This window comes from Nannobrachium achirus, assembly GCF_963921795.1.
Source record: "Nannobrachium achirus genome assembly, chromosome: 16".
In the NCBI taxonomy this organism is placed as follows: Eukaryota; Metazoa; Chordata; class Actinopteri; order Myctophiformes; family Myctophidae; genus Nannobrachium; species Nannobrachium achirus.
Genome location: NC_137823.1, coordinates 56,502,482 through 56,525,039, shown reverse-complemented (window position 1 = coordinate 56,525,039; position 22,558 = coordinate 56,502,482). Strand labels below are relative to the sequence as shown.

The 22,558-nt window shown below is 44.3% G+C and overlaps 1 protein-coding gene across 1 annotated transcript in view; it reads right to left on the bottom strand.

The window, feature by feature from the left end:
* Positions 1–22,558, bottom strand: part of lama2 (laminin, alpha 2) — a gene marked incomplete at its 3' end in the record, with an annotated part of 414,125 nt that overhangs the window by 217,557 nt on the left and 174,010 nt on the right. The window contains 8 exon segments of the mRNA XM_080745043.1: positions 6,703–6,789; positions 12,297–12,424; positions 20,129–20,242; positions 21,344–21,349; positions 21,351–21,456; positions 22,015–22,102; positions 22,105–22,180; positions 22,182–22,226. Coding sequence (XP_080601169.1) covers positions 6,703–6,789; positions 12,297–12,424; positions 20,129–20,242; positions 21,344–21,349; positions 21,351–21,456; positions 22,015–22,102; positions 22,105–22,180; positions 22,182–22,226 — 650 coding nt within the window.

Genomic DNA, 22,558 nt, shown 5'->3' with positions numbered 1-22,558 from the left:
GATTTGGAGGCCCCCCTGTAGTAACTCTGAGGACCCCTAGGGGTCCCGGACCCCCTGTTGAAGACCCCTGCCCTAAGGGACCCTGGTCAATAAAGTACAGTATACAGTATAGGAGTATAAGTGGTTAAGCCAGCATCTAGCCCCAGGTAGGTACAGTAGTTAGTTGTGACTGCTACTGATTCTATCAGACTGTTGAGCAAAAGCTAAAAGTTTTAAATTCCACCGTGTTGTTCATCTCAAAGTGCTGTAGCGAACAAACACCGTCAGCATGCTTCTGTCCGCTGTAAATTAGGCAAAGAAATGAGGCCATGCAGCGCTGTTAAAGGGAGAGAAATACACTGGACACGGAGGCTAATAATGGAACAGCAGAGCCATAGTGTATTAACACTGTGTTTCTTGGGTTGGGACCCACAATGGGACAAGCTTTAGTTTCTGGTCCCCACGCAACAAGAGTGCAAGTGAGTTTTAAAACCCATTTAGGCCTGAACACATTATGACGCAATATTTTATGCTTTAACTATTGAAAAATAGCAGATATACAAGCTCACAGCGCGGCACCGAGTGCCGCGCTGCGAGCTTGTAGATCTGCTATTTTTGAAAAATCGTGAAAATTAGACTTTTGACCCGATTCTATAGGTGTCTTTTGAAAAAAAAAAACTATGTTTCTATGTCAGCAATCTGGCCAGCCATCGTCAAAGAAAAGGTCCTTTTCACTTAACTGGAGCTCAGTTAGTCTGTTCTTGAGAGACTACTATGTCAGTGGTTCTCAAACTTTTTCATGTGAAGGACCCCCAAAATGATATGTATTTGGCCACGGACCCGCAACTCAAAATATTTAGTTCCAGGGACCACCCAGAAGCAAAATTTGAGTTACAACCGTTCGCTTTGAAAATACATATATTCAAAGATTTGAACACATTTTCACGACTTTTTCCAAAAATAGCAGATCTACAAGCTCGCAGCGCGGCACTCGGTGCCGCGCTGTGAGCTTGTAGATCTGCTATTTTTCACTGGTTAAAGCATTCAATAATTCTAGGCCTCAATGGGTTAATGAGTCGCAGAGAAGGTGAGAGACTGCGTTTACACTTTGAGTCACCACATCATGCCAAGAGTTAAAGTATGTGTCATAGATTCTGCATCCCAGGGCCCAGAGACTATATTTACTCGTTTTGGGGGCGTCCACATGACAAGATTACTAATACGTTTTAATGAGCTTAGTTGCCGGGGTGACCTCCCATTAATGCCGGGTTGGAGAGCTTCTCAGCCAATGGGAAAAAAAGGCATTTCGCCCATCAGATGTATCATGCAGTGTTGTCAGGCAGACACAGTAGGAGCGAGATCATTTAGCGACCTACAACCGGGTCTCGACGTGGTCGGTAGTTTTCAGCGACCGGGTCGCTAAATCGAGCGACCGGGTCGCTAAATCGAGCGACCGGGTCGCTAAATCACCGACCGCGCCGCTAAATCGACCGACCCGGTCGCTAAATCTACCGACCTGCCTGCAGTTTTAGGTCGGTAGATTTAGCGACCCGGTTGGTACATCTAGTGAACCGGTCGCAAGATTTTGCGCCCCAGTCGGTCGATTTAGCGACCCGGTCGCTCGCTTTAGCGGCGCGGTCGGTGATTTAGCGACCCGGTCGGGAGGTTGCGTGGCAGGTTAGCCTAACTGAGGTAAGGTTACTGAGGTTAGGGTTAGGGTTAGGGTTAGGGTTAGGGTTAGTAGCCCGGTGGTCGGTGGAAGCGACCACCGGTCGGTGGATTTACCTACCCGGTCGCTGGATTAGCGTCCCGGTCGGTGGAATTAGCGTCCCGGTCGGTGGAATTAGCGACCCGGTCAGTGGTTTTAGCGTCCCGGTCGGTGGTTTTAGCGTCCCGGTCGGTCGATTTAGCGACCCGGTCGGTGTTTTAGCGTCCCGGTCGGTGGTTTTAGCGTCCCGGTCGGTGGTTCTAGCGTCCCGGTCGGTGGTTTTACCGTCCCAGTCGGTCGATTTAGCGACCCGGTCACTGAAAACTACCGACCACGTCGCGACCCGGTTGTAGGTCGCTAAATGATCTCGCCCTCTCTCGGCAGACAGACAGACACAAAAACATGTAAAAAACAAAACAGTGGAGGCAGTGGATATACAGTGGTTGGATGCCACTGGCAGGGACGTGCAGAGAATCAATGTTAGAGAGGCAGAGGCTGAAATTTCTAAAAGGGTTTTCTGGTGAAAATATCGAAAATAGTAGACCGCTAAGCTCACAATATGTCGCAGCGCGATGCGTTGTGAGCTTGGTGGTCGGCTATTTTCGGTGCTTGATATCACACTGAACTGAAGCATAATCAAGTCAATACTGGAGATGTGGCGTAACGGCATGGATTTCTACACAGAGAGGGCAATTCTTTCAACATAAGATGCTGCATTCATGTTCAGGAGAGTTTGGACAAGGCAATTCTCTTGAATGCTGCCTTCAGGTATGGCATGGAAAGAGGGCATTTGCATTTCTTTCAACATAATAAAAACTGCATTCATGGTCTGGAGAGGGCACTTTTACAGATGGATGTGCACGTGCCTGGCCACAGGTATAAAGGAAATACTACTAAGCCACTGGGTGCTCTGAACACTCTCCCAAACATAACTAACAGAGCCTAACAGTGAATTAACTAATTATATACCACACCGAACCAAAGCCTAAACTTAAATATACAAACCTGAAGTAGAATGAGTAATTAAGCTACTCCAAACACCATGCCTGCCCTAAACCTAACGATACTAGCAATGTCTAACCTTGACAAGATTTAAAAGAGTAGTTCACCGCAAGAAATACTTATTTTTTTTATCAATTACACACCCAATGAAGCCTTGAATTCCTGGAGATTTATTTGTCAATAAGTCAGTATTTTGATGAAGATTCTCCTATTGAGTCTCCTACTAACCCTAACCCTAACCCTAACCCTAACCCTTATCTGTGTTTTTGGATCGGCAGTTTTGACCCACAAGGTGTCAGCCTCCAGGAAAAAAAAACAAAGGGAATACATAATTGCTCATAACAACCACACCAGGGGGTCTAATGAAGTACTGTCAACCTCCTAGACACATGAAAACCAGAAAAAGTACAACACTATAGCACTGCCACTTTAACCATACTTACAGTAGCCTATCTAACCTGAACCAGTTGCAACCTATAACCATGTAATTGCCCCCCGACCATTAAAATGATCTACAGTAGATGTGGTGGGCTTGGAAGGTGAATATCAACTACAAGGAGAGAGAGAGAGAGAAGAGAAAATCCTGATTAATATCCAGTAGTTAACCTGGCTTTATATATCTATGATCAATGGTCACATCATGTGTATTTTAAAAAAAGGATACAGTGGCCTTTAATGGGTGTCATGGTCTGTTGGGTTACCCACCATTGAAATGACATTGTAAAAAATCTAATATAATTTGATTTAAGTCCACATAAGGGCTCAGAGTACCACACATATACACGCTCGCACGAGTACAGTGCTACATTTGCATGTAATGTTAACCACTTGAACCCTTCCGTTCCGTGCCTATTCTGGGCAAGTCATAATAGGCAAGCATTTGACGAAAATAGCAGATTTACAACCTCACAACGTGTCCCCAACGCAACGCACTGCGAGCTTTTAGAATGGATAATTTCCCACGAAGAGATGTTGCACAGAGGGAAAAGATGGGGCCAAACGCGGTCAACTTAGTATACTAATGGTTTAAGTGGATAAATGGACTGCATTTACAGTATATAGCGTGCCACTTTCGTTTGTCTTTTTACAATGCCTGTATGCCTCACAATTTCTTAGGGAAAGATGGGGCCAAATGCGGTCAACTTAGTATACTTGTGGTTTAACCCATTTAAAACGGGTACACAGTATAGTGTATTATTATTTTATGCTTTAACTATTGAAAACTAGCAGATATACAAGCTCACAGCGCGGCACCGAGTGCCGTGCTGCGAGCTTGTAGATCTGCTATTTTTTTTTTTAAATAAAAAATTCGAATTTTGACCCGATTCTATAAGTGTCTTTTGAATCCTTCTAAGGTTTTTTGAAAAGCCTATGCTTCTATGTCAGCAATCTGGCCAGCCATCGTCAAAGAAAAGGTCCTTTTCACTTAACTGGAGCTCAGTTAGTCTGTTCTTGGGAGACTACTATGTCAGTGGTTCTCAAACCTTTTCATGTGAAGGACCCCCAAAATGATATGTATTTGGCCATGGACCCCCATCTCAAAATATTTAGTTCCAGGGACCACCCAGAAGCAAAAATTTAGTTACAACCGTTCGCTTTGAAAATACAAGATTTGCACACATTTTCACGACTTTTTCAAAAATAGCAGATCTACAAGCTCGCAGCGCGGCACTCGGTGCCGCGCTGTGAGCTTGTATATCTGCTATTTTTCACTGGTTAAAGCATTCAATAATTCTAGGCCTGAATTGGTTTAAGTGGTTAAATGGACTGCGTGCCACTTTCGCTGTCTTCCTACCACTCAAAGCGGTCTTTACAATGCATGTATGCCTCACATTTCTTTAAAAACTAAACTCCAAACAGCCCAAAACAAACTAATTAGGGTCCTGCTTAACCTTCCCTATCAGCCTCACCTCACCGCTACTCACCAGTTAAGAGTGGGGTGGCTCAGAGTAGATGACAGAGTGCAGCAACTTGCAATGGGCCTGGTGTACAAGATACACTACACCACTATGATACCCATGTACCTGGCAAAATACTTTATAAACGTTAAGGATGTCCACAATTACAACACCAGAGGCAGCGCCACAGATCACGTTCAACCCAGAGTAACTCAAACAAAGGGTCAAACTCGTTCTTCTGCTATACAACAAAAATGTGGAATGCCTTACCGAAGGTCTTAAGGGAGTGTGGATCACTTTTACTGACTATATCTACTGCATAGTACTGTGTTCTATTCATCTGTCATTCAATATTATATGAGATACTTTAATGGTTTCCTGTAGAAATAAGCTTAGTCTTTTCTAGGATCTCCTTTTAGTAGACCTAGTACCAGTGAACTGAACCGTCATGAAACTGTACCTTTTCCTATGCAAACTTCTAATAAAGTCTTCAATCAATCAATCAATCAATCAATCAATCAATCAATCAATCAGTGGCTGTGCATTGTGGAGGAAATGTATGTAATGGAGAGATTTACACAGACTCAGGATACAGGAAGAGTTGTTTTTTTGAAAAATGTGAGAAATGGACTGAATACACGACCCGGAAGAATGACACCACAGAGGATTGAAAAGGACTCTACAGTAACATGATAATGGAAATGATGTCAATGTTGACCCTGTGAATATGTGTGAATGTGACAAAATAAACATTAAGCTAAAAAGAAATACTCTGTTACAAGTAAAAGTCCTATTTCTATCCTTATCCTCAGTAAAACAACTACAAGATTACAAGAACCACCTCACCGCGCGTTCGGCGTGAGGTCGGTGGGAAGAAATTAGGGCGAGCGATCCGGTTGAGAAAGACAGAAAGGGTCAAACGACATTATCTCTGCTGTTTGTCGCAAATAAATGTTTGGAGCATTCAAAATGAGTTGTGAGCTTTGTTTTTCACATTCATGATGAGCCACCACCCTGGGCGCTTTTCCACTGGCAAAGAATCGGTTCTGGTTCTTTCTCCCGCCTATGGGATGAACCAGAGGTGAGCTTTTCCACCGAGAACCGAGTTGGTTCCGAACCGTAAAAGTTGGTTCAGAACGGGAACCACAAAATCCTTGTTTTTTTCCAGTGAACTGTGACGTCTGAAGAACTGGGGGACAATGGCTCCGGTTCAATCTGGTGGAGACGCAAGCCGGTTTATGGCCTGTTCGCAAGAATGAACCAATGTTCCAAGAAAGTTGAACGGCACTGGTTCTTGAACCAAGGTTCTTTTGGTGGAAAAACCTCCCTGTGCGTTGTGAGCAGTTAGGGGTTCAGTGTCTTGCTCAAGGACACTTCGATCGAACGGGGAAACTTGCAATTCCCAGGCAACCACTCTGTTGACCTGAGCATTTACTATTATTTAAGTAATGTACTTAAGTAACATTTTGAGGTATTTGTACTTTACACAAGTATTTCCAATTTCCAATACTTTTACTTCTACTCCACTACATGTCGGATCCAAATATTGTACCTTTACATTTATTTTAAGACTTTAGTTACTAGTTACTTTGCAGATATACAGTAGATTATAATATTATAAAACATACATTAATGACTTTAGCCATATTTTATACCTGGGCTATTTGAAAATAGCAGATCTACAAGCTCACAAGCTGCTCACAAGCTGCTATTTTCAAACATGTTGTACTTTTACTTTTGGGTACTTTTAAGCACATTTTGATGCCAACACTTTCATACTTTTACTCAAATACATTTTGAATTCCGGACTTTTACTTTTATAGAGTATTTCTACATTGCAGTATTGATACTTTAATTTTTTACTTTTATAAAAATAATACTTCTTCCACCACTGGCCCTGAGCCGCCAGTATGTACTGTACAGCATGTGCATTTCTGTTTCATAACTAGTGTGTGTGTGTGTGTGTGTGTGTGTGTGTGTGTGTGTGTGTGTGTGTGCGTGCGTGCGTGCGTGCGTGCGTGCGTGCGTGCGTGCGTGCGTGCGTGCGTGCGTGCGTGCGTGCGTGCGTGCGTGCGTGCGTGCGTGTGTGCGCCCGGGCGTGCGTCCTTGTGTTACCTGTCACATCGTGGTCCCGAATACCCAGTCTGACAGCGGTCGCACAGCAACTCTCCTCCGTCGCCTAGGTGACAGGTAGGGCTGAAGCTACCATGGTTGTTGCCGCGGTGAAGTTGTTGTGGTTGTTGTGGTTGTTGTTGTTGTTGTTGTTGGAGGCGATAGCGTTGTCCCAGGGACGACAGAGGGAGGACGAGGAGGACAAGGAGAAGGAAGACAGGAGGAGAGACACGAGTCAGGGCCATCATTCTACTGTCACCTGCTGGGCCCACGTACACAACCTTTCTTCACAATCATACACAGTCCTGGACCCCAGAATACTTTATCCTCCGTACTGTTGCACACTGAATGAAGTGAGAGATACAGAGAGACTGAGAGAGAGAGAGAGACTGAGAGAGAGAGAGTTTTTGCCTCTCCCACCAACACACAAACTATAGATAGGTCTGCTGGGTCAGGTTGCGGGGGGTGGGGGGGAGGGGGGCTGACTGCTGTCTGAACCGACACACTGGCTGAACGGATGACCCACTGACAGATGGCCATAGGTCACTGACTGGCCGGCTGTAGTCGTTGGTCAACGGTTTGACTCATCAGTGGCCAACTGGTTGGCTGACTGACTGGACAGTTGAATGACAGTCACTCTGACTGATTAACTGATTGGCTGGTTGAAAGGCTACTGTACCACAGTATCCGTACATAAAGGACAACTTAGTTTTTTTACAACAAGGGTTCATATTTTAGATTGTAATTAACTCATTGAGTGCCTATCCCGAATTAGTTCGGGATATATGATCGTATCACAGGGTGCCTATCCCGAACAAGTTCGGGATATAAAAAAAAAAAAAAATTTTTTTTTTTTTGAAAAAAAAATTTTTGAATTTTTTTTTTTTTTTTTGGACCCCATCAAATCTGGTGAACATGATTTCAATCGCGATTTTGCATGTTCCACCCCCATACAACCCCATCTAACATACAGGGCAGCCATTTTTGTTTACATTACATGTAAAACATAAGGGCGATTATCTCAAGAATGCCTGAACGGCTTTCCAATCGGATTTTTTTGTTTGAAAGCTGTGAACAAACTGCACAAATCCACTCCAATGCAATCCAGGATTGCATTGGATTTTTCAGAGCTCATTCTTCTCTGTTTTTTTCCCATGCATGAGGTGTGCAAGGTTTAATCATGGCTAAGTTGACGAAAATAAGGCTTCTAAAATGCTTGGTAGCCAATAGCTAACTTCAAGCTAACTTCATCCTCTTCCTGTACATGCAGTCATGCACAAAGGAAAGTGTTCAGGCAAGTCATGGCTGCAGGGCTTCTGCATATACCAGCATATCTCTATGGGATTTTCTCTGGCCACTGGGCGCCCTCTAGTGGTGAAAGGGGTGGCACTAAATGAGTTAAGGGAAAGAAAAGATGAGCGCTAAAATGTTTTCATTTACCTCTTTCTGTTGTTTTAGTGATTTTAGTATTTTGATTTCAGTGGGTGAGGGCATGCCTACAAGTGGCTAAATATGTATTTTTAGACACAATAAGCTGGCAATTTCTTTGTTACTATTTACACCAGCACCTGTAAGTCACATCTGCCCATGAAAACGTGTAGTTCATCTTGGGAATGGGCTTATTGTGTCTAAAAATACATATTTAGCCACTTGCATGCATGCAAATCAAAATCGTTAAAATCACTAAAACGATAGAAAGAAGTGAATAAAAGCATTTTAACACTCATCTTTTCTTTTCTCTAATGACTATCTAAAATATGAACCCTTGTTGTAAAAAAAACAAAGTTGTCCTTTAACATAAAACCATTAGTGAAGAAAAGCTCACATGTGTATTACCGCTTTTCTGCCTAGAATTTCCAGCCCATTTGTTAGCCTAAAATAGTGATGCCAGGTTCAAAGTGGTGACTGTCTTATACTTCTTGCTGTAATGCTGTAATGAAAAGAGTTTTTGTGTCAGTTTGAACAGGATGACTACAGCAGCACGACAGCCAGACACAGGAGGACTGGTGTCAGTGTTGCACCTCCAGACAGATCAGACATCAATCTGTGCAGATGAAATATTTACAAGAGGGGGCTTAGACACAGGAATGAGATGATGATGGTGGGTGGAAGAGGTGTATATTTAACTGTTACAGCTGCACCCACTGATGAACTGACTGAAAGGCCTGCTGGCTGACTGACTGACTGGCTGGCTGGCTGGCTGGCTGGCTGGCTGACTGACTGACTGACTGACTGACTTGCTGGCCTGCTGGTCGACTGACTGGCTGACTGACTGACTGACTGACTGACTGACTGACTGACTGGCTGGCTGGCTGGCTGGCTGGCTGGCTGGCTGGCTGACTGACTGACTGACTGACTGACTGACTGACTGACTGACTGACTGACTGACTGGCTGGCTGGCTGGCTGGCTGGCTGGCTGGCTGGCTGGCTGGCTGACTGACTGACTGACTGACTGACTGACTGACTGACTGACTGGCTGGCTGACTGACTGGATGGCTGACTGGCTGGCTGGCTGAGGCTAACTATTTTAAGGGGACTTGGAAAAGGAAGAGAGATCAATACTATTATTACTTGGGTTAGTGGGAGGTAGAGAGGAGCTATAGAAAGAGAGAGAGACAGTGACACACAGAGAGAGAGAGAGAGAGAGAGAGAGAGAGAGAGAGAGAGAGAGAGAGAGAGAGAGAGTGTGTGTGTCTTTCTTTAGCTCTCTATTAGTGGCTCTGGCATTTTTCGGAAATGACGTGTCATGAGCATGTTGAAATTCTCAGCTGCTGCTGCTGCTGCTGCCTGTGTGTGTGTGTGTGTGTGTGTGTGTGTGTGTGTGTGTGTGTGTGTGTGTGTGTGTGTGTGTGTGTGTGTGTGTGTGTGTGTGTGTGTGTGTGTGTGTGTGTGTGTGTGTGTGTGTGTGTGTGTGTGTGTGTGTGTGTGTGTACTGTATTGTGTGTCTCTCTCTGGCCATTTGGGGAAGGAAGGTGCGTATCGCTATAGGCAATACTTGATTCTTGCGTGTCGATAAAGATGGGCAATTTATCCAACAATTATGACCTTCCAGCGTGACTAATAGCATTGGTTCATTGCTCTACGCCAGTGGTTCTCACTAAGAGTTGAGGGATTACACTTTGTATATCACGGTTTTATTGTGAAAATAGCCGTTCTACATGCTCACAACGCCTCACAACGCCTTTAATATTAGACAATTTGGCCAATGTTTAATTTTTTCAGAGCAGGTATTAAAAAGTCCTTAAATTGTCACTGTGTGCAGATACCCAATATACACTTAAACTTTTATGTTGGTTTGTTTACTGTTGAGTGAGAAACAATGTTGCACATTAAGTTAATCATCTGGGGACCCCCCAAAAGAATTTGGCGACCCCCCTGGGGGTCCCTACCCACAGGTTGAAAACCCCTGCTCTACGCCACTGTGTCTTCAGTATTGAGTTGCACATCCTCATCCTCCACATTGTCTTAAATGTAGAGCATCAAGACCCACAGAAATGGTACTAGATATGATATGCCACTGGTTAAGAGAAGAGAAGGAGAGGTAAGGAGAGGAGAGAAGAAGAGAGGAGGGGAGGGGACAGGAGTAATGTGGACACTGGGACACAGGGGTGTCATTTGGGGCATCAGGGGATGGTAGTTGCCACCCCCTAGTGTTAGCAGATTGCTCTGATGCCCATCCTTCTACATTGCGACACGTGTTATAATTCAGATAAGACTTTTATAGTTTAATGTAACCATTAATTTATTAACCTCTTTCAACATGGCATTCCTATTTCGGGAATGTCATTATAAAACATTTTCTCTTTTTGCCCCCAAACAAATAGTGAAAATAGTTGATCCACTATATCAGCTACTATAGAAAAGTGGTAACTTATTTTTACCACCCCCATGTGGTGGGACAGGAAGGGAAGGACAAAGTACCTGAGACGAATAACAGTCCAAGTCCATATTTGATTTTTTTTTTAATATAGATATTTTTTGATTTACCAGACTGTAAACCACAAACTAGTCAGTGTCTGTTTTAATGTTATCTGCTCCCTTTGTCTGCTGAATATTCCTTTTACAGACTTATACTGTTGTACCACAAAGTTGGAGATATACTGTTTTTCCACTTTCCACAAGTATTATGTCTTATAATTCCTAATATATATGAGTTAAGTAAAACAAATCTAATTCAACAAAATGAAGGTGGAGTTCATTAAGAATTTAACAGAATAAAAACTACTAGTTTGTGGTTTACAGTCTGGTAAATCCAAAACCTATCTATATTCAACATTTTTAAATATGGATAGACTGTTTTTCGTCTCAGGTACTCAGAGCTAGCTCATAGAGAGAAGGAGATTGGTGTTAGAAAGGGAGAGGGCATGGAGTGACAGAGAGAGAGAGAGAGAGAGGGAGAGAGCAGGGACGTGCTGGGCCCCTGATTCAGCCCGGGAAAAAGAGTTGTAGAGGCCCTCATTGCGCGTTATAGAGAGAGATCTCTCTCTATAGCGCTGCTGCTACTCAAAGATTTACCATTTCAGATCATGACAAGTGACAAGCCAGTGGGCCAATTACATGAATTAGGCCTATATTTTGTTGCTGTTGGGTGGAAACCTTGTATGTCCAAAACCGTTTGTTTTGTATTTATCATTTAAAAAATGATTTAAACTATTGAAAACAGCCGATCTACAAGCACACAACGCCTTGCGGTGTGAGGCGTTGTGTGCTTGTAGATCGGCTGTTTTCACTACCTTTGTAGCCTGACACTCAGCCTGAATTGACATTTCGTTTCACTTCATTATTCAGTCTGAACTCGCTTCCCCCCAGGGCGATTGCAGGGATGGGCGTTGCCAAAAAGAGGCAGTCTTCAGCGATTGGTTCACCGACCAACACATGACATAGTGTTGTTATCATGGTTGTTATGTGTGACTGGCTAGTGGCTAGCCTGTTGCTTGCTAGTGCTACTTGCTAACCAAAGAAACAGTCAGAATAGGAGCACTACGAACTAGTAATCAAACACAACATAACATGCCTGCTACTGGTGTTTCATAGCGAGATCGATACGATCGCATTTTACCGCAATTTACCGCATTTTATCGCAACGCGATGCGCGGTACGGTACGGCGGCGGCGCTGGTGTACTTGGAAACACACATGAGTTCTGGGAAACCCCCACCCACGCTGATCACAAGACGCTGATTCACGACGCTGATTCGCCGATCGGATTTTCAACCGAGGCAGGCCTCCTCAATGAGAGCGATTCTAGACCTGAATCGCCGAAACAAAAAAAATTAAAGGGGTGTGGCTAGCGATTCAGGGTCTGGAACTAGGCTACTACTTTTGTGCAAACAGTTAAATTTTTACTTTTGTGCAAACAGTTTTAATTTTTTCCTAATGGCCCGGCCTGGACCGGTCCGAGAATGAACCGGCCGTTCGGGGAGTTGTCCCGCTTTTCCCAATGGCCAGCACGTCCCTGGGAGAGAGAGAGAAGGAAGAACAGAAGGGTCAGGGAGTGATAGATTGAGGCCGTTGATGAAGCCGTCTCACAGACGGCCGTGGCGGCGGCCGTGGCGGCGGCGGTGGCACCGGCGGCCCCCGTCGTCGTGGAGACCTTACCTGTTGCCAGGCAGGCTCAGCGGGCAGGCGCAGGGCTGGCAGTCGGCGTCTGACCCGCGGGTGGCGTCGCCGTAGTAACCAGGTAGGCAGGTGTCACAGTGGGGGCCGGCCGTGCGGTGAGAACAGCCCTGGTGAGAGAACGGGAGAGCAAGAGATCAAGACTGTTAAAACCATTCAGACAGAATTATTACGCATTATGTTATGCTTTAACTATTAAAAAATAGCAGATATACAAGCTCGCAGCGCGGCACCGAGTGCCGCGCTGCGAGCTTGTATATCTGCTATTTTTGATAAAAATCCTGAAAATGTGTGCAAGTCTTTGAATATTTTTAACCCGATTCTACAAGTGTCTTCTAAATCCTTCTAAGGTTTTTTTGAAAAACCTATGTTTCTATGTCAGTGGTGCTCAAACTTTTTCATGTGAAGGACCCCCAAAATGATATGTATTTGGCCACGGATCCCCCCCATCTCAAAATATTTAGTTCCAGGGACCGCTCAGAAGCAAAATTTGAGTTTTGAATGTTCACTTTAAAAATACCTATACCTAAAGATTTGCACCCATTTCCATGACTTTTCAAAAATAGCAGATCTACAAGCTCGCAGTGCGGCACTCGGTGCCGCGCTGTGAGCTTGTATATCTGCTATTTTTCAATAGTTAAAGCATTCAATAATTCTAGGCCAAAATGGGTTAAAGGAACACATCGATTTTCGCTTCGTGCCATGTGCCAGACCGGAGACGATGACAGGTGCCGTGTCATCCCTGGGCGTCTGGTGCTGCTATTACAGTATGTATTACTGGTTATGACTATGGAATGGAGGAATGGCAGTGAGCATCATCTTTACATCAGCTCTGCATTACTGTGGTGTAGAGATGGACCGATTGCAAAATTCCTGGCCGATACCATTCCACCGGTTTTATGAAGGTCTGACCTGCCAAAACCGATATCTTTAGCTAAGAACTAAGTAGGCCTACAAGATATACTTCAATTTGAGTACCAATAAGCTAGAAGAACACTAATGCCAAATCAATCACAATAGTACAATATCCAAAATCACAGACAATATCCAATCTAATATGACCGTCTGGACTAGGCAGGAGGAAAGCAGGTGACGCATGCTTTTTTTCCCCCTTCTTTTTGGAGACGACATTGACACAGGATTATGGAATATATCCTTATATTGCAAAGGTAATCAGCACCATCTGTATTCTGTAGGCTGCCACTAAGTAGACTGGCTGCTACTTGCTAATGTTTACTTTAGTCACAGGACCATGAGCATTATGCTGTGCAGTGCCATAGACAAAATTGGCATAAAACCGGTATTTATGTCAGTGACCTGCCGGTCACCGATTTGGCCGGTTTGATATCATACCTGCCGATTTTTGATATTGGCCGATTCCGATTTCCATCCCTACTGTGGTGTGTAAGCATGTGGAGGTGAAAGCATGTGAAAGTACAATCCTCAATGTTGGATGGATAAGTTGACTATGATTTGAGTCATAGACCGTAAATAAATATGGACAGTGGAAAGCCACTGGTTTCTATGCTGCAAAACGCAAATCAGGGTGGCCTCAAACTAGCGACAGGAACCATTAAGTATTTATGACAATGTTTATTAACTCATCTGGTGCCGATCCCGAACTAGTTCGGCTTTATTTCAATCCAATACAATCTTTTTTTTATTAATTCACTTACCCCGAGCTGCTTGTAGAGTCGTGGGTGGTCCTGGCTCGCTAGCCGCTAGCCAGCTAGCCGTTCTACTCTGTCCGACGATATATTCCATTAAAAATGGTTTAAAATACATTTTTGAGCTCCCCAATGTTCACCCGATGTTCGGCGCCGCTTCCGATGAGTACACGAGTGTGCCGATCCCGAAGTAGTTCGGCTTTATTTAATTAAATGAATAAAATGATAAGAGGCCTTCTGAAGCCTGGCTTGATTTTTGTAGCTACTAGCCGAAAGCTAACAACGTCCCGGCCGGCCGTAATTTGCGAACGCAATCGCCAATCTCCGCCTAATCCAATGAAAGGCAGCATCTTTAAAGGCTTATATCTCTTTTTTGTGTTTTAGGAAAGCGGCGCGAGGTTTATTTACGGCGAAATCGCCCAAAAATGATCTTTTAGATGACAAAATGGGAATAGCCATTCTGTTAGCATCTTCATCCGGGACATTTCCATGCCGTGCAGGAACGTGAGCACGTCAGGTCCTGGAAGCTGAAGTCCTGGAAGCTAAAGCGCTCGCCTATGAGAGATGCGCTGGCATTCCTTGGCCCCTAGAGGGCGCTGGCGCTCAAAGAGTTAAGGTAAGAAAATCAAATGTAAAAGTTTGGGGGAAATGAATGGAATCCTATGGAGAACATGTTGCTTCTGGTGCCAGAACAGCACAACTAGCACTCTAGCAGCCAATCATAGGAACTTTCAGTTCCGTGTTTGCTTCAGTTTAAATCGGGGCAACTACACTCCTGTCGTATAATCTGCCCCGCCACAACTAGTTCCAGCTTTATCTGACCATTTATTCTGATGTACAGTCCACCAGATAGGAATAGTTTAACCAAGGAGATGTCTACTGTACTTAAGAAAAACATCTAAATATATCTTCTATCTCTCGCTTGGCCCATATACACCTTTTACAAGTTATATCCCAAGTGTTCAGTCTCTTCCACAGAGCTAGCGTTCCATCTCATTGTACTGCATGTTCCCTCAGTATTATGGGACTGTCAGAAGTTGTGAGTCACCGTTCCAGAACCCGGGTTGATGGGAACATGACATCCGTTATACAATAAGGACATTTTTCGCTGTATGACAGGCAGGGGTGTTGTACCAAATTCTGGGCCCTGGCCTGGGTGCTTTAACTATTGAAAAATAGCAGATATACAAGCTCACAGCGCGGCACCGAGTGCCGCGCTGCGAGCTTGTAGATCTGCTATTTTTTTTAAATCGTGAAAGTTTGTGCAAGCCTATTTGAATATTTCAAATCCTTCTAAGGTCTTTTGAAAAACCTATGTTTCTATGTCAGTGGTGCTCAAAAAGTTTCATATCATGTGAAGGACCCCCAAAATGAAATGTATTTGGCCACGGTACCCCCATCTCAAAATATTTAGTTCCAGGGACCCCCCCAGAAGCAAAAAGTTAGTTACAAAAAAATACATATATTCAAAGATTTGCACACATTTTCACAACTTTTCAAAAATAGCATATCTACAAGCTTGCTGTGAGCTTGTATATCTGCTATTTTTCAATAGCTAAAGTATAAAATAATTAAGGCCCCTCCACCTTGGGCCCTGGTAACTCAGTCCCACTTTCCCCCCTCCTTGTGACGACCCAGATGACAGGGTTGTTCCACCAAGTGTAAAATAGCCTTTATAGCGCCAGGCTTGGGACGAAGGGGATGTGTCCACATTGCATTGTGGGACGGGACAAGGAGTTAGGATTGACATCAAACCAAGATGCTGATTCACAGTTACTCAAGTACAAGTACAGTATCAATACCATGTAAAAATCCTCTGTTACAAGTCCCGTATTCAAAATTGACTTGAGTCAATGCGTCAGGCACGTCATAATTGACAAAAACATGTCAAAAATAATAGATCTACAAGCTCACAGTGTGGTGCTTTGTGATGCATTAAGAGCTTGTAGATTGTACATTGGCTAAGGGACCCATATTTTGGCCACTATGGCGCTAATTGAATTAAAATGAAAAATTAATAAATCTCATTTATGCAACTCTTCTTTCTATATCAATGGAATTGTATCGCTTGCCTGGATCCAGACAATATAGGCTCCGCCCATTCCACTGAATGGAGTGCTTCAGTCTTCAGTCTGATGTCAGGCTAATACATCACTGGTCTTTATTTTCATCAATCTCCAACGTGCTTTGACAGAATTTGCCTCGAATTTGTCTCATTTCTGGCAGCCGACGGTGGACAAAGTGTGTGCTCCATTCATTAATTGCCATGTGGTTGTCTTTGTTGCAGCTTTATACATTTATCTCTACGATAAATTAAGGAATCTCTGTCTGTCTGTCTGTCTGTCTGTCTGTCTGTCTGTCTGTCTGTCTGTCTGTCTGTCTGTCTGTCTGTCTGTCTGTCTGTCTGTCTGTCTGTCTGTCTGTCTGTCACACAACATTACTCCCTGGCATAACTCGTACAGCGTCCAACTGTTCGGTCTCAAACTTGCCATATACGTCTCATATGACCCTGAGGTGTGTAGGGGCAAATGGCAAAGCGGACGGACCAACGGCATCCATGTAATTTGTAATGACACAGACGAGACACAACAGTAGACTGTTCAGGGACGTGCAGAGAATGTTAGAGAGTCAGGGGCTGACATTTCTAAAAGGGACTTTTGGCGAAAATATCAAAAATAGCAGATGTGGCGGAGATAGTCGCAGCCCCAGCCTGAAGCCTCAAAAGTCTAGTATCTGCTCTCGTTCCATAGGGATGTCCCTGGTTAAGATATTGGACTTTCACACGGGAGACCCGGCTATTTTCGATGCTTGATTTCTACACAAAGAGGGCAATTCCTTCAACATAAGATGCAGCATTCAAGTTCAGGAGAGTTTGGACAAGTCAATTCTCTTGAATGCTGCCTTCAGGTATGACATGGAAAGAGGGGCATTTGCATTTCTTTCACCATAGTGAAAACTGCATTCATGGTCTGTAGAGGGCACTTTTTTACAGACATAAAAGGGCATGGGGCTCAAGCCCCCTTTGATGTCTATGTGTGCACATGCCTGATACTGTTGTTTACTTTCTGACTGTGATTCCGGTGTGGAACAGCAATAAGCAACGATACAGAGGGAGGGCGATTATCCACAGTCATAACAGTACATGGTAGATTGCTAAACAGAACAAAATCAAACGGAAAAAAATCAATGCCCTTTCATCCGTCTGTAAAAAGTGTCCTCTCCAGACCATTAATGCAGTTTTTACTATGGTGAAAGAAATGCAAATGCCCCTCTTTCCATGCCATAGCTGAAGGCAGCATTCAAGAGAATTGCCTTGTCCAAACTCTCCGGAACTTGAATGCAGCATCTTATGTTGAAAGAATTGCCCTGAAATTATTGACTTGATTATGCTTAGTTCAGTGTGGTATCACACACCAAAAATAGCCAACCTCCAAGCTCACAACGCGTTGCAGTGCGACGCGTTGTGAGCTTGGAGGTCTGCTATTTTAGATATTTCCACCAAAAGGCCCCTTTAGAAATGCCAGCCCCTGCCTCTCTAACATTCTCTTCACCTCCCTGATAAGGACCTGCTCTGGCTATAGGTCATTCATTCAAACAAATGTTTTCATAATTAAACATCATCCTACTGTACATTCTCTATTGACTTCTGCTTTTCAGAAATACATTTACTGTACATTGCTGCTTTCTTACATCTATACAAAATCAATAGAGATTACACTCAAAGAGTGGAGGGGACAGTTGGGAGGAGGAGGCCAGGCTGTGTGTGTGTGTGTGTGGGGGGGGGGGGGGGGTTAGGTACTGTAGGAAGTGGCCAAAAACGCCTGAAGTGACATTTTTCTAGTATGTCAGCATGTCACTTTAAATCCCTGTCTGTCCGGCGTGTGTGTGTGTGCGTGCGTGCGTGCGTACGTGCGTGTGTGAGCGTGTGTGCGTACGTGCGTGCGTGTGTGTGTGTGTTGCTTTCCACGTCTTTCCAGATCAAATATCTCTTCAGAGCTGAGATACATCCTGACAACCCTCATCTCTCTCTCTCTCTCTCTCTCTCTCCTCTCACACACACACACACACACACACACACACACACACACACACACACACACACACACACACACACACACACACACACACACACACACACACACACACACACACACGCACACACACAGCTTTAACCAAGGCCTGTGGCATCATTCATTCACTCCACTAGCCAGAGAAAACCCTCCTCTGGGAGGGAGTGTCTGTAGCTCTGTCTACCTGCCTGTCAGTGGGTATGAATCTATGTGTGCATCTGTCAACACCAGCCCTGTGTGTGTATGCATGTGCGTGCGTGTTTGTGTCCATGTACAACGCTTGTTTCTCTCATGTGTGTGTCCACGTGTGTGTGTGTGTAGGTGTTGTCTGTGTGCATGTGCTTGTCTTGTCTTCCACAGTGTGTTCTGTGTATCTGTCCGCATCTATCAACATACCAACATGTGTATGGATGACTGTGGACGTGTGCTTGCGTGTGTATCTGGGCGGGCGTGCGTGCGTGTTTGTGTGTACGCACTGTAAGGTGTTTACAGCCTCACAGTCTAAAATATGGAGTTATCTGACATTACTTCTAGTGGAGTCGTCTTCTCGGTTCTCACCAATTCCAGAAAGATCTTAAATCGCTTCTTTTAACTGTTCTGCCGCCGTTGACAGTCCTCACCGTCATTGAAAGGGTTAATACCATGGCGCCGTTGACGGTGAGGACTGTGAATCTTACTGTATATACAGTAAAGATATTATTACTTACTTAATGTCGCTCCGGTCCCGCTCGCATCGGTAATGTCGGCGATTTGTTTACAACGCACGTTGGGCGTGCACGCGAAGTGAAGCTCCTCAATGTTAAGTCAATGGAGAGGCCCATAAAGAAACTTCATTTAAACAAAATAGCCATTTTGAGACATTTTGCAGCAGATCTAAATGTAAACAAGGCACAAGGCAGGGCGCAGCCATCTTGCCTCTTCTTGTCCCACACTGTCATGTGACTAGATGACGTAATCGTTGCCGTCAAGTGATAATCCAAAAAAACAAAAACAACCCCCTTCCAGCCCTTCAAAATAATAGCGGCGGCCTATGGAGGAAACCACGTGGCACCGAGGCACCAAGCAACCTTCAGATTAAGAGGCACTAATTGTGTTTTAAAGAGTCATGAAACACAAAATCACTTTATCTATAAATATATATTATATAAATGAGTCACTTGTGATAGGGGGCAATGATATGGTTCAATTTGCCCATAGGCTTGTGGATTCAGAGCTTTCTGCTGTCTCTGTAGCTATTTCTGTGTTCTTCCAGTTTCAGGGTAGAAAAGAAATATTTGGCGACACTCATTAAATATTAGCTCATGCTATTTTATTTCTGCGACGTGACGTGGCTTATCTAATATTAACGTTTGTTTTATATAGAGTTGTATCAAGGGGGGGCGTGGTTTCATTGTACTGACCAGAGAGAGTCACCTTATTTGGAAACGCACATGAGTTGCAGACAGTCGCACTGTGTAGACAGCTGTCTTTCCTGGTTCTCTCTCTCAAGTCGGACTCTTGGGTATAGTTTAGGGTTTATATTTTCAATGGTTTTAAGCCCGATATACGAGCTTGTAGATCTGCTATTTTTTCGTGAATGTGGACGTTGTGTGTGTGCACGCACTGTCACGACACACACGCACGCACGCACACACACACACACACATACACTACACAGAAATAGCCAACAGTTCAGCGTCCATTCTGCTCCGGTTCCGCGGTAAACATTCCAGAGCTGGAGAAAGTTTGTCCATGGATAAAAGCTAAGACAGCTTGTTTGTAAAATACTTGCACATTTTTTCTCGTTATACAACATGGAGTTGCCGAATCTTTATACTTTTTACACCTCTAATGGCCTGACGGTCACTTATCTCCCGATTAGGGAGTCTTACTGGTATTCAATAAATAAAAAAACCTAAAGGTTTGCGTTGTTGATTAAAAAAATAAACATGAATTGTAGCGACCATATTTTGGTAAGAGTGTTTTGCAGTGTTTAATAGTGTGTAATAATGTGGAGATGACATTTAAAAAATCCAAGCTGCAAATGCAAGTGATTTTTTTTTACAAACAATAAAGTGAGGGGTCAACAGCTTCTTACCATGCAGTGTCCAGTGACCTGGTGACATTCTGTAGCATGTCCATGGCAGCGGCAAGCTTCACACAGGCCGTTATACAGAGTACCGTTGACCCTCCGGTAACCAGGGATGCAAGCCTGAAACACACACACACACACACACACACACACACACACACACACACACACACACACGCACACGCACACGCACACGCACACGCACACACACACACACACACACACACACACACTCGTAAGTGATACACAGACATTATTGTCATAAGTGTCACAGAGCAACACTCTTAACCTGAGTGCTTCCTGTGTGCCATATATGGCAGCAACTGCTAGTTATGATGGGCAAATGCTGAGGACGAATTCTATGTACAGGACAGGAAATCCACATCTACTGCAGCAAATACCCAGCAACAAGTACAGGGGACACAGTTCACACATTCAGTTATGTGCATCTTAAAACTATTCCAGTGTGAAGTTAGCCTAAGCTCTTCTAAACAGCACCTCCTCACGCTATACTGTACATTCTTCTGCTATACCCACATGGCATGGAGAAGGGTCCATTTGGTTCCATTGGTACACTCTTCAAAGCAGTAGCGTTCCTAGGCTATATGGCACTCTGGGAGAACCAGTTTTTTTTTTACTTTTTTTTTAGTGGTTATTTTGGCCTAATCGCGTCCTTGCCTATCCTGTTTATCCATTGATTGTCTTGACTGAGTTTTCTGCTCTAAACTAACAAACACCACACCAACACCACACACACACACACACACACACACACAACACACACACACACACACACACACACACACACACACACACACACACACACACACACACACACAGCGAGGCAGGCTGAACTTCGGATGGAACATTTTGTTTTGCAATGAATTAAATAACCTACTCAGCACAGAATTAGATGAGCAATGAGTTAATCAAATGATTGTATTGTAAAGAGTTTTTTACTTTGATAGGCCAGCGGCACTTTTTGTTTTGTTATTTTTTCGTTTCTTTTTTTTCTCATTTGCCCTGCTTGCCCCCCCCCCTTTTGACCGCCTCTGCTTCAGAGTAAAATGAGCACTGGGATTTTTGTGTGTGTGTGTGGTGTGTGTGTGTGTGTGTGTGTGTGTGTGTGTGTGTGTGTGTGTGTGTGGTGTGCGTGTGCGTGTGTGTGTGTGTGTGTGTGTGCGAGCATGCACGTGTGTGTGTGTGTGCGTGTTGGCGTACTTCACAGGGAGGTCCCATCATATCCAGGAGGACAGGAACAGATCTCAACAGCCAACGCGCTCATCTCTCCTCTGACAGACGGCCTGGACAACTCCATAGAAAATGTATGAAGCCTAAACACAGACAAACAGGGACGTGCAGAGAATGTTAGAGAGGCAGGGGCTGACATTTCTAAAAGGGCCTTTTAGAGGAAAATATTGAAAATAGCAGACCTCCAAGCTCACAAACGCGTCACAGCGCGTCGCAACACGAGGTTGGCTATTTTTCGGTGCTTGATACCACACTGAACTAAGCATAATCAAGTCAATACAAGAGATGTGCGTAACGGCATGGATTCTACACAGAGAGGGCAATTCTTTCAAGATAAGATGCTGCATTCAAGTTCAGGAGAGTTTGGACAAGACAATTCTCATGAATGCTGCCTTCAGGTATGGCATGGAAAGAGGGGCATTTGCATTGCTTTCACCATAGTAAAAAACACATTCATGGTCTGGAGAGGGCACTTTTAACAGACGGATAAAAGGGCTATGTGTGCACTTGCCTGCAAACAAACATAAATACATATTGGTATCAAAGTGACAGCCTATGTGTCTGTGAGTGCGCTGTGCGCGTGCGTGTGTGTGTGTGTGAGTGTGCGCGCGATGTGTGTGCGTGTGTTTCCGCGTCGCTACCTGTACACAGCGCTGCTCTCCGTGCTATAGGACGCCCTGACCAGCACTCTGCTCACGTTGGCCAACGCTGACAAGAAATCCCTCCGCTGATCGGCTGCCCCGTCTCCGCCACCAGGAAGTTCTCCGGCAGGAGAGCGACGTCGTTGGCGCTCGGAGAGGACGGGTACAACCGGCTGGCCGAAGCGGCCGTCCGTCATCTTGATCCCGCCTCCCTTAGAGAGAGAGAGAGAGAGAGAGAGAGAGAGAGAGAGAGAGAGAGAGAGAGAGAGAGGGGGAGAGATGGAAGAAAGTTTTGTTTTATGAAGAGAAAGTATGACTTTTTCCACCCTTTCTCTACTGCGAGCACTCGTCCCCATTCACTTCTTAATTCGATCTATTCTGAAAGGTCGATTGTCTCCAAGAATCTCCCCGAAAAGTTTTGAAAAATAGTCTTCCTGGCAAGGAGAAAGGCAGTCATATCCCACTTGTTAAGAAACAATTTGAGAAGCAATGATCTGTCATTAGCTAATGAACTGCAGTTTTTGCTATTGACATTTTTATGGAA